Here is a 16,426-nt window from a genome sequence, read left to right on the forward strand (position 1 = left end):
GGTCCCTGTGTGAGAAAGCTGGAGCACTGTAACCAAATTCCACAGTAGCAATAGAGGATAACAACTTAGAGATAATAACAAAAATTCAGATACAACAAGATTTTGATACAGGTAACAAAAAATATACTAATTCTCAAGCCAGAATTGGTTCCTAACAACAAAAATTATAATAATCCTCAATCCAGAGGAAGTTTCCAATCCACAAAGATGTTAGGGATGATAAGACACATGTTGTAATGACACCAACATGGCAAATCTTGTCCATCAGGTAGGACGCATGCAAGAGAGTGGCCCTGTGATAGGGCTGTAGCAGGAAGGGGGTCCCTTCCAGGTCTAGTGTAACATACTTTTACTCCTTTCCCCATGGGGGTTACTGAAGGGTCTATATATAGTGCTACTAGAGGTGCACGCACTGGCCATAATATAAAACAAAACTCGCGGGTAAGATGCTCCTACCTTCTGGCTGTTCAGTGACCTTTGGTGGCCACTCTGCTGTTATTCCAGGAATACACAGGAGGCCAGCTTCCAGGCCTTGTCCCCACGGTGCCAGGAGAGCCAGCCATCTGTGGACCATGCTTCTTCATGTATAGGGGCTCCTCTCTCCCAACAGGGACTCTGCTACTAATGGTTCAAAAGCGAGTCCTTCCTGCTTTTCACTAGTACATGTCACTGGCCCCAATAAGCACTGGAGTTCTTCACTCGAGGGGCCATTCCAGTGATGGGTTCTGTAGCCAGCAAAGTGTGATACATGGCAGCCAGTTGTTTTTCTATCAAAGTGTATCATACCTCTGCCTCTTTTCCAGAGTTGTTACCAGAATCCAGTAGGTGGGTGAGTTCATTCAAGCCGCTGCCAGAGACCCCAGCCATAACTCTCTTCAGTCACATGAACATCCAGCTCACAGGACCTTGATGGGTCTATCATACTCAAGGCCTGTATGGCCTTGACTGCCTGTTTTTCTGTAGTAAAGGCAGATGTACATGTCTCATCCCAGTCCCACCTGATTGCTTTTCATACCAACCAGTATAAGGGCTTCAAAATTTGTGCCAAGAGCGGGATAAACACTCTCCAGCAGCCTAGAAGACCCAGAAACTCCTGCAGCAATGCTACAGTTGTAGGAGTAGGGAAGGCCTGGACTTTATCTATAACTGCTTCTGGTATAACTTTGGTCTTATCCAACTAGGTGACCGCCGAGTATTTGACAGACAAACCACGTCCCTGAGCTTTGGTACAGTTCACAGCCCATCCTTTCTCCTGTAAATGTTGCAGCAGTCTAGGTGCTGCACCTTCTAGATCTGAAAGAGAATCAGACATGAGCATGACATCATGAATATAATGGTCCAGCCACACCGTTGGTGGTTTCTCCCATGTAGCCAAGTCCTGGGCTACAAGTCAATGACAGATGGTGGGGCTGTGGAGGTATCCCTGTGGAAAGATGGTGAAAGTCCATTGCCACCCTTCCCACATGAAGGCAAACTGTTCCTGACTTTCCTACTCAATGTCAATGGAAAAGAAGGCATTAGCAAGATCTACCACATAATGGTATGTTCCTAGTTCATGGCTGAGGGCATCCATCAAACCTGCAATAGAAGAGACAGCAGCACGCATAGGGGGTATGACTTTATTCAGTTCTCTGTAATCCACAGTCATACGCCAGGAGCCATCTGGCTTTTTTACTGGTCACAATAGGGAATTGAAAGGACTATGGGTGGGCTTTATAATATCCACCTTTTCCAGCTCCTGGAGAGTCTCTCCAATCTCTTTGTGCCCCAGGCAGTTTGTATTGTTTGGTATTAGTCACCCACCAAGGCACAGGCAAAGCTATGGGCAGGTGCCTAGCATGTCCCCTCAGAACTGCCTTCACCTCATGTACTCTCAGTCTGAACTCACCTGCAGTGGTCTGTAAGCATAGACCCTGCAGGGTATCAATCCCCAAAATATACTCAGAGATAGGAGATATATACACAGTATGCTCCTTTGGGGGTAGATGCCCTATTTCCAAAGGGATTTGGGCTTTTTTCACCCTGATAGCCTTCCCCCCGTATCCATCTATGATAGTGGGGGTCCCCTGGGAACTGCTCAGGGTTACCATGAATCAGTGAACATTCAGCCTGAGTGTCCACCAGAGCCAGGACATATTGTATGTTCACTGGGGACCAATAGATAGCTATTTCAACAAGTGGCCTCTGGTCCCCCCTGGTCCCTCAGGGCAGGTACCTTAACCTTCCCCTCAGTCAAACCGTGTCCCCCAATCACCTTCCTGTGTGGGCTCAAGTGAGGTTGGCTTGTTCTCCAGAAGGAAGTCTTGCAAACACACAGGTCAGACTCGTCTCTGACCTCTGCTTCCTTGGTCTTAATGGCTGGAACTGCTGCTCTGGTTTCAGCTGTTGCCACAGCTCTAGTAAGATTCTATTTGACTTCCCATCTAATTTCCTTCCATCTGCTCCTGCCCATATTAGATCAACCCACATCTGCATCCTCGTAACCTTCATGGGGCCCTGTAAATTCTTCTTGTGAGTAACAGGTCTTATGTCTTTCCAGATTCTAATTCCCTCTGCCTCTTCTATGTCTGCTACTGTACATGTCACCTTGCTTCTGGGCTGCCCCAAGTAAGGGGAAAGAATGGGCACTAGAGACCCAAAGAGGTATGTAGGAGCTGTTTGAAGCACAATATTTCTCATCCCAGTAGTGAACATCCCTTCATCTGGGCCCTAGTTCTCTGGACTATAGATGGCATTTCTTTTTTTTTTTTTTTTTTGAGAGGGCATCTCTCATATTTATTGATCAAATGGTTGTTAACAACAATAAAATTCAGTATAGGGGGGTCAACGCTCAATGTACAATCATTAATCCATATAGATGGCATTTCTTATGCCTAGCTCTCATAGCACCTGTTGGAGCTCAGCATATGTCTGCCATCTAGCAGGAGAGGATGGCAGATCACCCAGATTGGACCACACAGCACAAAGTGCAGCCATAGCCAGTCGAGGAGGGAGTGACTCCCTGGGGTCTGATGTGCATTTTGTAATCACTGCCTCAAGGCGGGCTGCACTGTCAGGGAAGACATCTTTCCCTCTCTGATCCCCACAGAACAATTCCGTCCACCCCCAAGTCCCACAGATGCAGGAGCCAAACTGATATTGACTCTGAGGGCTTCTACCTAAACTGGGAGCCCAAATCCACCGGCTCAGCCTGAGTACAGGGGCGGAGCATAGAGAGCTCCACAACCTGGGGAGGGGGCTTCTCCTCTCCTGGAGGAACTTTCAGCTGCTGGGTCTTTATTTTCTTTACAACCACTGGGCATACTTTCAATACAGGAGGGACCAGCACCACCCCTTCATCCTTCCCCAGCTCCTCCATTTCTGGGGTGGATGGCACCTTTCTCTCCTGTACCCCTAGTGCCTCCTCTACTACAACCTTTACCTTTGCTACTGTGCCTTGCAGCAGTGCCACCTCAGTGTTCAGAAGGTCTCTTACCTTCACCTCAATGCTTCACAGCTGACGTTCTCATGTCACCTCCGCCTGTGCTTCCCTCAGGATTTCACCTTTTTCCTTGATGTCCTCTTCCTCCCTCAGAACACCTGGCAGCACTGCCATCTCATCTCCAATGGCTCCTTGCTGCCGGCGCTCTCAAGCTGCCTCCTCCCGCATCCAGGCCATCTCCTTCCTCAGGGAATCCACAGAGGCTTGCAGCTCACATTCTCGTGCCGCCATTCCTTGGGTCTCCTCTGTAGACCTTTTTAAGACTGTGAGAAGCAGCCAACCCACAGTCCCTGCTGTCTCCCAGGCACTCTGCTTCTCAAAGGATCTGCTTACTCTATCAAGAGCCACCCCTACTGCCTCAGATGTCACCTCAACTTGCCTCCAGTCCTGGGGTGCAACCCAGTTCTCTAGGAGGCAAGCCACCTCAGACCACATACCCATTGGGCGATGATCCACTGGTTCCCCATTCACAGGGGTAGCCCACTGAAACACCCCTCCTATAAACGCAGCCTGTCTTTTTCCTTGGTCAACAACGAATCCTGCCGACTACGCCAATTGTCTTGCCAGTGGGTTTCAGCCCCGGGCAAGTTCTCTATGGATCCTGTGTGACTAAAGAAATTGACAGCAAAACGTTCTTTGGGGTGAAAGGGTTTATTACTGGCTTGTTCTCTGGGTGGTAGGTCAAGCACTAGTGTCTCTGCCTGGGGCCAAGCTCTCTATGTAGCACAGTAATAGCTTATTGCCTAAAGTTGTGGAAGCGGTAGCCTAGCAACAGGCCAGTTACATCATCAGGTGGTTTAAGTTCAGTGAGAATCCTGGCCATAGGAACCCCAACTTCCCCATAGTAATAAATGCAGACTAAAGTTTATATCTCATATTATGCTTCATACTATGCTCCAAAACTAAGGATATCACCCTGATTATCATTACTCATTTTGTCTTATGTAGATGCTTTTGTTTTTAAAATTAAAATGGCCTGAAGAATTTAAAAATGACTAGTAGGGATACAAAGTTGTATAAAATAAATTGAAGAAACAAGGGAACTTACTGAAGTAATGGAGATGCTACATAACTGGATAGAGGGGTATGGGTTACACAGGAATATGCATTTGTCAAAACTGGCCAGAGAGCACACTTGAATCTGTATTTCACTCTGTGAAAATTTCTCCTAAGTTAACAACAAAAAAGGAATTTGGTCCCAAGCCCTTTCAGCCAGGACTACCACTTCAAAAGTAATTAGGACTGTTACACAGTGTGCTACAATTTTCTTACCTGCTGTTCTCTCTGAACACTTGACTTCTCCCCAGCTTTGACTTGTTTTCCCTCATCCCATTAATTAGATGTGCTTGAGCCCCTCTTGACATCACTACCTTCTTATTGATTTAGCCAAAATGATTTTTGTCCTTCTGTATACTAGAATATCCTAAAGAGTTGGGCAAAAACATCTTGGTGTATAGGAAACAAAGCTGTAGGCAGTATTTCTGAAATGTGTAGCAGCAAGTTTACCACTGCTGGATAATACTATTGGCAAACTTCCTTACTGGCTCATTTAGAAAAAGTAGTATTTCCTATCATGCAGCTGTTGCTATCAGATGCATAAGTGAGTGAATAAAAATAAATAAATAGGCAAAAAGCTCCCAGACCTAAAGAACACTTTTATATGAGTCCTGGAGCATAGAAAGGAAAAATAAAGCAACTGTCATAGATGATTTAGCTTTAAAGCTGCTAGTCTAAGTTAAGCCTAGTATAAGCAACATATCACACTGGACTCCACCTTTGAACTGAAAATTTTTTCTTATATACCCAGTTCAGCTGCTTGTAACCATCAGCATTTTTGGAAATGTGCCATTAAATTTTTAGCAAACACGTTTGGAAAATTTTTATGAAAACTTCACCAAATAGTTAATACTTCTCTTGAAGTCACTAAATAGGACTCTTTAATTAGCTCTTAAAATTTTTCATGAGAGGAAAGGCATGGGAAATCAGCAGTCCTGAGTTTAGTCCTAGCTCAGATTTGCGGTCATGATACCAAAGACCTTCAGCGTTTGCTGGGATTGTCTCACACAGCATGTATTACTCATTAAGAAAATGGAATGGGTGTTTATAAAGGGACAGGAGTTCATCCACACATCTTCTGCCTTGTTGCTGTTCTGTTTTCCTCGCAACTTTGGAAATGAATGAAAGTGATATGTATGGGGCATACTGGGGTAGTCTTGCTTGGACAATGAAGAATACAGTCAAGTGGCAGAAGCTGAAATTTGGCATCTTTTAAAATGATTGTTATTTTAACATAGACTTAGCAGTTTATTGCCATTTAGCTTTAGAAACATGGGTGTAACTGATATGCCAAATGCATCCATGATCTTCGGGCGTAAAGTTTCCTTTGGGGATGCCCTCTTCTCCCTTGCGGAATCTCTAGCCTTTCTTTTGCCCCTTCTTTCCCTTGCTCCACAGATACATAGAGTCCTTCTGTGGCCCGCTACTGTGGGAAAAATAGAAGTTCCCATGGCCAGGATCCTCACCTGAACCTAAACTGCTTGGATCCTACTGCTAGGCTGCTGCTTCCACACCCACAGGCAATCAGCTATTGACTGAGTCACTATGTAAAGAGCTCTGCCCAGTGCAGATGTAATTCTTGTGCTCAGCCTATGGCCAGGAGGACAAGCTGGGTAATAAACCCTTTTACCCCAAGAATGTTTCATTATCATTCTTCAGTCTCACTGAATTCATAATGAACTTGCCTGGGGCTGAAACCCATTGGCAAGACACCTAGCCAGCCAGTGGTCCCCAGGCTGCACTCCTCTTTTTACAAATATCTTTCTTTTTTCTGTCCCCAGTAAAAATATCCACTCTCTTGGTCAACAAGGTGTTGATCTTATTTTAATAACCCAAATAAAGGAAATTTAACTTTGGGGTGGTTATAGGAAAGTGTCTGCACTTTCAGAGTGTTTTGTTCTAAATGTGCTACACACACAGTGGTGTAAAGATATTTTGTGTCTTTTTTCTAAACACTGCCATGTCTACCTCATTAAGAGTATTTCTCTCTGCTAAACCCATCAGCCAGAAAACCAAATGCATGGAGCCAGCATGATAGGCATCTTCCATTAACTCAATGCCCCTTCCTCTTTCAAAATGGCCTTAATACTGAGTAAAAAAAGTGGCATTCCTTAGATTAAGAGTTGGGTTGTCCCAGTCATCTGCAAATAAGTGAGACAGAATTCCTTAAGGTAAGATGCCTTTTATTATAGATTTGGGAAAAAAATTTACAGTAGTGTGGAGAAAATGGAAGTTCCTATGGCCAGGATTCTTACCTGACCCTGGTCAGCTCGCTCACTACACACGTGTGGGCAATACATTATTACTGACTATATAAAGAGCTCCTCCCAGTGCTCTGGGCTGCAGGAGAGCAGAGGCTGGAGTGGTGGCAGTGCCTAAGGCAGAGACCAACTTGCTGCATGAAGACTTGCTCTGAGGTGGATAGATTCTTGTGCTTGACTTGCCACTGTGGGAATAAAGTTAGGTATAAATGCTTTCACCCCCAAAACGTTCCACTGTCATTTTTCATTCTCACTGAATCAAGAATGAACTTGCCCAGGGTTGAAACCCATTGGCAAGGCAAGTAGAATAGCAGATTCCTACTTGCTTTAGATAAGGAGGACTTACATAAAATATCAAAAAGCCTCAGAAATATATACACATTAAATGTAACTCATTTAACTACATAGACAAATTTGAAATACCAATAGTAAAAAAAAAAACCCATGCTAAAAACATTTTTAAACACGGAATAGATCATAGAAGTTTAGCTTTAGTTAAGCTTTGTCATCACTTTTCATTCCTACCCAGTGCCATTCCGACATGCTAAAATTTTAAATATTCCATCCAAATAAAGGCAGAGATAGAATTAAAAGTAGTTATTCTGCATCTTCATATGCACTTAAGAAATGCAAAGAATCTTCCTAACAGCCTTTACTGGCCCTGGAGGGAGCAGGTCAAGAGGGGTCAGTATCACACAGCTGATATTTCAGTGGATGATTGTCCTCAGAGTAAATAGAAAAGGGAATGTCTATTTTCAGCTCCCTGATCTAATGGCCATGCCATTTAAAAATGTTAACTTATGATAATGGGTACTTTACCTGAATAGTTATTATTTTTCCTCCTTAATGTATTTAAGTTGAGTAGAAACATTTCAACATAGCACAGTTTCTTTCAGGAGTCTAGCTCTGCTTTTCTCAACAGGTCTCTATGAGAGAATGGAGCCCCAGTGACCTAAGTGAGTGGTTCTCAAATTGAGATCTGTGGACCAGTAGCATTAGCAATACTTGGGAGCCTGTTAGAAATGCAAATTCTTGATCCCCACCCCAAACAAAGTAAGTCAGAATGAGGTGAGAAGCAGTGATTGGTGGTCTAATAAGTTTTTCAGGTACTTTGAGGCACCCTGAGGTTTCAGGACCACTGCCCTAAGACATCCATTGCATATAATGAATGAACTTATTTCTAGGATGGTACTAGTTGCCTAGCTACATTTCAACCTAGCATAGCTTCTTTTAGTAGACCATATATAATTACTAATTTTCAGACACTGTAATTTTTGCTCTGAAGCTTGGAACACTAATCAATCCCTCTCCTACCCTCACCCCAAGATGATTCTACCATATTCTAATTATTGGGTAGGAAAATTAAAATATTAGCTTTTTTCCTGCTATGTTTAAACACAAATCATATAAACTTCTGTCATTTAACTTCCAAATAGTGAATTTTCTTATCCCCAATGGGAATACTTACTGTTTACATATAATTTTTTCTTTAAGATGATGGATGTTCCTATGGCCAGGATCCTCACCTGACCCTAAACTAATTGATTATGTAATGGCCTACTGCTAGGCTAATGCTGTCACACCCATAGGCAATAAGCTATTATTGACTGAGTCTCTGGGCAGAGACAGAGATGGACGTAGATCGCAGACCTGCAGATGCTGAATGCAGACATGATTATAGTGCTTGACCTACCACTGTGAGAATAAAGCCCAGTATATATAAACCCTTTTACTCCAAGAATGTTCTGTTGTCATTTCTCAGTCTCACTGAATCTTGGTCTTGCTGAAACCCTCAGACAAGACAGACCATTATTGAGATGTTTGAATACACAGGGTAAATAAAGACTACTTGTACTTTTAGGATAAATACTTGATAGCTACTTTTAAAGAATATACTCCTTTTAAAAGTGTAATAAGTAGTACAAAAAATATGCATCTTGGGTAGTTTCCTTTCCTGCTACAAAAATTGCATCATATAATTCTTGTCACAATCAACTTTTTCACAGGAGAAGAAAAGGTTAACAATTAACAACGTAGCTCGAAAGTGGGACTTGCAACAACACCGAGTAACCAATATCACTACAAATCAAAATAGAAAAGAGTTTGACTCTCCTCAGGACCCCTGTCAGATGGATGGAAGCACCATCTCTGCATTTCCAGAGGAAACAGGGTATGCAATGGTCTTTCCAGATACTAGTGTCTTTGCAGTATTGAATTTGAAGCAAAACTGGGAAATCATTTCACATATAATTATTTTTAAATAGTTATCTTAAGAAAACCTACTGAAATTAGAAGTTTAAATTTAAAAATTAAGATGGAAATAATGAAAATACAAACTGAACTCATTAAAAAAAAACTTTCAGGAGTTTCCTATTTCTCATAAAAAAAAAAAAATCTAGATTACTTCGGATAGCCTATGAAGCCCTCTACCTACTTCACCTGCTTTATTCCAAAGCATCGGCCACCCTGTTCTCATGCTGCAGCCTCACTGACTTAGTCAGTTAATTCCTCCCTCAGAGCCTTTCTCCTAGAAACAGTTGTATAATAATCCCCACCACCACTCCCTGCCCCTCCCCCCTCCCCCTGCCTCGGCCAACTCCAACTCAGCCTCGAGGTCTTACATCCCCGGAAAAGCGTTCCCTAACTACTTCCTGGAGGCTGACCTGGATCAGGTACCGCCCAGTGCTCTGCTGGTAAGTGCACTTACCGCATCCATCATTCAGTAACTAGTGAATAATGAGCTGTTCATATCTGCCTTCCCTTCTAGAATATAAGCGTCAAGAGGAAAGGAATCCTGCTTGTCTTAACCTCTCTTGTGTCCCCAGAAACCCCAAAACTTACTCCTTAACGAGTAGTATTGTGCAATTTGGCATTAAATCTGAGTAATTACTCCAGTTGCATCTCTCTTTTCTCTCTCTCTCTCTCTCTATATATATATAGGCATATATATAGAGAGAGATATTACATTATAATATCTATATAGATGACTCTATAATGTCTGTCTATTCCAGTGGCTCACAGTCTCTTTTCTTCTATGATTTATGAGGATTTTCTTCTCTGGTTTATGAGGAAATATGAGTACACTATCGAGTCTTCACATATTTTTATTCCTCTCAAGAAAGCATATTGGAATCAAGTAAAAGAGAAGAATATAAAGCATATATATCTTGTAGTTTATTTATAATTTTTAAAATATACATAATTTTAAAATAAATCCTACAGGTCAAAGATAGAATGCATTTCAATTTTGTCTTAGTTGATGAGTCAGCTAATGACCTTAACCAAATTCTGAGACGTTTCAAACTAAATATAATACAGCTTTTATTTCAAGTTTTTAGCCAGTATTATATTAGCTTTCTACATATAAAGAATGTAATAAGGAAAAGAATTTAAGAGGCATTAGAATAAGAATAATATTTTGGAAATTTTCTGGAGTTAAAGAGTTTGACACATAGTTAGATAAATATACTTTAAAATTTTTAGTTGTAGGATTAATTTATATTGGTCAATGCACTTCTTTTAGCTCACTTGGATATCCAAATGTAGAGCTCCACAGCTCTCTCAACTAGAAAAATAGAGCGACAGAACAGAAATTCTAATTAAGTGATACTTTATATAACAAATATATCATTCTCCTATTGCCCTCAAGCTTTATTTAATATCATTAAAATTTCAGAATAAAATTGTACTTGGTTAGAACTGTAACACTTTTTAAAAGTTGAAACATTATAGGACTGGGCTTTAGATTTATGAAATTCTACACAAGTTAGTTCTATTTCTAATTTCTCTTTTTTAAAGTATATTTTTCCTGTCTTCCTTGAGAAATGTTCCTAGTTCTGAGTTTATCCAAATAATCTTGAAAATATTATTCTAAACTTTTAATAAGTCTGTAAAAGTCTTTTATACATCAACTTTATTTTTATATATGGTATTGGGAAAGAGGCTAACTTGGTTTTATTTCAATTGACTAGTCAGTTCACTTATAGCTTTCCTTAGTAAAACTATTCTCTTTTTTAATGAGAATGCCACTTTCATCTATTAAATTCCCATAAATATTTAGATATTTCTGGACTTTCTCTTCCTTTACACTGATCTACTTATCTGTCTTAATGCCAACAGCAGACTATTTTGATTATAGTCATTTTGTAGGAAGTTTTAATGTCTAGTAGAGGAAGTCTACTTTCAACTATTTCGACTATTCAAAGTTCCGATTCTCACACACTGAGAAGTCACACATGTAAAGTTCTTACATATGAACTTTAAAATCATTTAATCTAAATACAATGTTAAGAATCTTAGTCAAATGGCAATTAAGTTATTCTTTACAGAAGGTTTGACATTCTCAAGATAATATATCATCATTTTAATCATGGTATATATCTCCACTTTTTCAGGTTTTGTTTGGTATCCAGGGGGAGCTAGAGTGAGTATTCCAGGAGCACAGAGTACCTAGGTATAAAAGTAGAGAAGCTAAATACCTGCTAAAGAATAAGGAGACAATGGATCAAAGATAAGAAATAAAATATTCAAGTATAATGACAAAAGAATGAAATGATGGGTCATATAGTCTAGGCTGGATTTCTAAGGAATAAAAAACAAAGTTGCCAACAGGTTGAGAAAAAATTTAGTATTTCTGGGACTGGAGTTGAAGATGAGAAGTACATGTTGTAAGAGGTCTAATAGCTGGAACAGTGGGAATGTATGGTCAGAATAAGGTTATGGAGATTTTACAGCTGGAATGCATCTAAGTAATGGCAACATTAAGAGCAATTTGGAGGCCATTACTGTGACCACAGGAGTGAGTTGTTGGAGAAGAGCAGATGTGCAGGTCATCAGAGGGAGATTAGTTGAAGCTACTATTGTAGACTTTGGAGTTACTGATGGCAGAACTAGGGGTGGAACCAAGGGCCAAAACATTTAACAATGACCACCACCCTTATCTCTTCCGATCTCAGTCATGCATCCTAGGCTTTCATTACAGGGCTGTTCACTGTTCAGGTTTTAAAGTGTTGACAGCTGCAATGAGTGTAGGAGTCTTTGTTTCCTGATTGGCTCTTTTACCTGGCAAAACTACCTCTGATAGGTGGGTTCCAGATTATTAATGTGACTTTCCTAGCTCTTTTAACTTTTTAAGCAGTATGTGGCCAAAAATTCTGTGACCCTCTACAATAATTTAAAAGTATTGAGTCTTTGCTTTTATGGTCTTAAAAACAAGCAATCAGTTCCAAGAGAAAGAGGCCGTATCTGTTAGTGAAAAGGGTTCTCAATAGGAGTTCCACAAAGACAGAGGCTTTTAAAGCAAGGAGCACAAAGGAGGAGTTGGGAGAAACGGGGAAAACGGTGTGTGGGTTCAATGGAGAGGATATGGAGAGTAACAACGAATCATTATGAAGGGGATCCACAATTTCTACCACAGGATTTATTTTCTACTGATGTAAGTTCAAAGCACCATGGAGACACCGTTACATTATCCTTGACCCTTTGAATAACTATTAAATCAAGAAGACACAGATGATATTTGAAGTTGGAAAAATACAATGTAAAATCAGTTACTTACAACTTCTAGTGGTTGTAGCTAATTTCTTCAATTTAGTTTGTTATCCAATTCCTGTAAAATCTTGTATCAGAAAGGTAAAACTATTCTCAAAGGGCTTACTATACCCTACATATGTCTGCACTACGGGCTCTCAACCAGAGGATCCAGGATGACACTTCGACCTGTGAGTACTTGTTTTCCTTGCGCTCTCCACAACATTGGCATAGTTGACACTCTTCATTGTTGAAAGGCTCTTGGCACTGACTTTCTTGATAATACATTCACTGATTTTCCTTCTACCTATGTGGCTATTCTGTTTTTCTTTAATTATATCTTGCTAACTAATTCCTTTTCCACCAAATCTCTAAAGGTGTATCATGCTATTTCTTCTTTTATAAGATTTAGATAAATGTTTTATAATAGGATTCAGCTCACTCACCTTTTTTCCTCCCAACATTATACACATGCACACACACACACACACACACACACACACACACACACACACACACATTCTTTGCTAGTAATTTTTGTAATGTATATTAAACCTCAGTTTTTTGTTTCATCTGCTATAATATCTCTCAACTCTGCACTGTGCAAGATGACTTTAAATACCATTTATATTTTGAAGATACCAATATGTGTACCTTTTCTCTTATGTTTTACCACTGATTTATGTTTAAGGGAAAAAAATCCTTTCCACATTGAGAGTATAAAAATATTCCCACATTTTATCCTCGTAAAGGTTTAAAATTTGACCTTTCATCGTCTTACACTGAAACTGACCTTTAAGCTTGAGATTGAGGTCGGATCTGTTTGTTTTTCCCCTGTAGGAATAACGACTTGCCCTGGTGCTGTTTATTGAGTGTTCCTTCCTTTCCCACCCATGTGCAGTCCTACTCTGCGTGCATGTTTCGTGGCAGTGGGAGAAGTGGGTGGTAGGGTCCCTTTACAGACCTTCAGTTAATGCCCCCGCATTCAGTCTTATTTGTCACTCCCATCTTCCATCATGTCTGCTGTTCTTTCCAAAGTGCTACTGGGTAGTTTGGGTGTCCCTGTTCTTGTCCCCAGTATGTATTCAAAGCTGTGGCTCCCTTTGTTCTTCTTTCCATTCAACATTCTTTGCTTTCCAGCTTCTACAAATTTTCTGAAACTTCTTGCTGCGTATTTTCCCCCACTATTTTGCTTGTTGTTGTGGGTTAACACCATTTTACTTTTAATGGAGTCTTAAAGGCAGAGTTTTCAAGCACATGTGTTCCGTTTCTCTGCTATTTAATCTGAAAGTACAAAGTGAAGTGTTTTAAATACTGGAAGTTGTATTTCTGTATTCTCCGTTAAGTCTTTAAAAATATATAATTAGATTTAATATAATTAAATATCTTTCTGGAATGGTATATACACATAGATCTTTCTGAAGGTAGAAAGCTAATCTGAGGGCCACAGAGTCCCCTAACTTAGGGTTCCAATTTGTTTTTTAATACTATGTAAGGTTTTCCATTTTTCACAATCCCATTTATAATCTTTGTATTTCATAATGCCAAAAAAGTGGCTAATTTTTGTGTTAAGGTGTCTGTGACCTTTGGCTTATGGGTGTGTAACTAAATGCCTGGAAACAAGTATCCATGAAAAAATTGTAGGCACATAAAGGAAAGAAATTCCGTAAAACTTTGGTTTATCCCATTAATTATTTCACTGTTCACTGTAGTTGGGAGAGCTCTGCAGTAAAGTGACATATTGCAGGTTTCTTTTCGTTGCCAGAAATGGGAAAGTACATGGTGTAATGTTTTCTTTGCTTACATTGGATGCATGCAGTGAAGCTGGTTTATTTTTGGTCATTTCCTGTCTGTGGTACTTTAGCCAACAGTACCCCAATAAAATATAATGTATAAAATGAATTTCCACACCTATGAATGTTGTAATAGAAATTCATAAAATACGTTATTATAGGAGTCAGCACCACTTATTCACTGGGAAAAGAATCTTCTGAAATATTTTAAATCTTTCTGTTCTAGCCTGTTATAGAAAGTGTAAAGATTAAACAAAAACAATAAACTCCCATAGTTCTCTGAAATACTGTCTTTTTTATTCCATTTAGGCATTTAGGAGTATATTCTCCATTTAGCCTGACTTTCGAAGACTCATTACTTTATTGTATTAAGTTTATCACCTTGTCTTTCCTAAGAGTCCTCTACTAATCAAGAAAGCATAGAATATTTTTCTGATTCATTCTTATATAAAGATCAAGTTGAATTAATGAACATTCGGACTCGGAATTAACCCCTTGATCTTGAAAAGAATTCCTATTTGATGGCAGACTGCCTACTGTTATGTAATATTGAGCTGGGAAATGTACTTGGAAATATACTGGACTTCATGGAAAAACAAATTTCAAAACATTGTTCCTCCATAGAAGAATATCACATTTCTTGTAGTGTAAATTTAAACTAAACAAGGGTAGAAAACTGGACCAGGTACCCCAGACACCTACTCTAAAAATTTGAGTCACGCTTGATTCCTCCCTTTATTCCCCACAGTCAGTCATGAAGTCCTACTTTGATTTTCCTTTAGGTGTCTGGTATATCTATGTTTCTTCTTTTACTAATAATCAGTAAAATATATTGAGCTAAGTATGAAGTATGGTTTAGAATATTATTTCTAATCTTCATAACAACCCTGAAAAAATATGTGTTATGATCACTACTGTACATACAAGGAAACTGAAGCTACAAAGAAGTTAAATAACTTGTCCAAAAAGACATCTGTTTACCAATAACAGATTTAGAATCTGAACTAAGATCTGTCCTTTCTTGCCAATGCCGTTTCCAGTACACCATATCCTCTTCTTTGTTACGCCCTCGTACGGCGTGACCGACACTATTGCACTCGTCTTTTTGCTACTCTCCCTCCATCGAGCCCTTGCCCGCTGCGTCTTCCACACACTGGACCAACTTACTTGTCTAAAGTGGATCCTTGACGATAGACGACAGATCTTGAAGATACTCATTCATCTTTGTATTCCCAGCCCCAGATCTGGCTTCACACATGGCACATTGGAGGTCCTTAAAATCCTGCACTGAACATGGTCCTATTGCTTTTTTGTTTTAAAATCTTTTTCTGTCAACCTTTAGGACAAAGTCTGACTTCTAAGTTTCATCTTCAAGTACAACTCCCCCAGGTCTCAGTGTTCCAGCCATATTGAAATTGTTCTTGCTGGAATGTGTTGTATTCGTACTGACACGAAAAGATATCCATGGTATATTATATGGATTGTTTTAAAACTAAATAGAATATCAATTATCTTTCACTGATATAAATAATTTGGGTTTAAAGGTAGTATTTTTTGTTCCTATGTGCCTTTTCTTTAGTTAAAATATATGACTGGAAAAATAGAAAATTTCCAGATATTCTTTTGATACCTTAGTTTTTGGTGATCTGGGTTTAATTATTGAAATGAAAAAGTGAATGTAAATTTTTCAAATACTTTTTCCAACATGTGTCTATATTCTGTTATTTACTTTGCCTGATAAGACTTTCATTTAAAATTATTTGTTGCATTTTCCAGGTCTCTGGACTCAGGACTCGCCAGTGTGACAGACACACACCTTGTTGAAGTGGATGGGGACACACTTGCCCTGTATGGCTCAGGAGCCCTGGAATCTTTAGATCGGAATTGGAGTGTTCAAACAGCAGGAATGGTGACAACCGTGTCCTTCGCTTTCATAGAATTTGATGAAATCGTCCAAGTGCTTCCCAAATTGAAGATTAAGTTTCCTAATTCTCTGGTAAACATTTCCTTTTAGAAGTATATCTGAATTATTCTCTGTTATGACTTTTGTGTTCAGAACAAAGACCTGTTTTACCTTTTATTACATAGTTTCTATCTGGCAGGAAGATTAAGCTTTTGTGTTGATTTCCAAGATCTGGGATTTAAATAAGTATTCACAAACAGCTTTGCAGTTTTCTGTTAATATTGGAAATTATCTCCCTAGAAAGTGATTCTTTATGGAATATAAAAGGACTGACATAATTGTATTCATATTATATACTTCTGCTTTACCAGCTGTTCAACAGAACCTCACCTAACCCTATATT

The 16,426-nt window shown here is 39.6% G+C and overlaps 1 protein-coding gene across 16 annotated transcripts in view; it reads left to right on the forward strand.

The window, feature by feature from the left end:
* Positions 1-16,426, forward strand: part of LRRC49 (leucine rich repeat containing 49) — a 201,467-nt gene that overhangs the window by 148,766 nt on the left and 36,275 nt on the right. For all 16 annotated transcript variants that reach the window (XR_012120775.1, XM_073212103.1, XM_073212105.1 and 13 more), the window contains 2 exons: positions 8,805-8,968; positions 15,897-16,116. Coding sequence is in view for 15 of the 16 variants with exons in the window: in XM_073212103.1 (XP_073068204.1) it covers positions 8,805-8,968; positions 15,897-16,116 (384 nt within the window). In the remaining variant the exon portion in view is untranslated. The remainder of the gene's footprint in view (positions 1-8,804; positions 8,969-15,896; positions 16,117-16,426) is intronic.

The sequence above is a fragment of the Manis javanica genome, chromosome 8 (genome assembly GCF_040802235.1).
Source record: "Manis javanica isolate MJ-LG chromosome 8, MJ_LKY, whole genome shotgun sequence".
Classification (NCBI taxonomy): domain Eukaryota; kingdom Metazoa; phylum Chordata; class Mammalia; order Pholidota; family Manidae; genus Manis; species Manis javanica.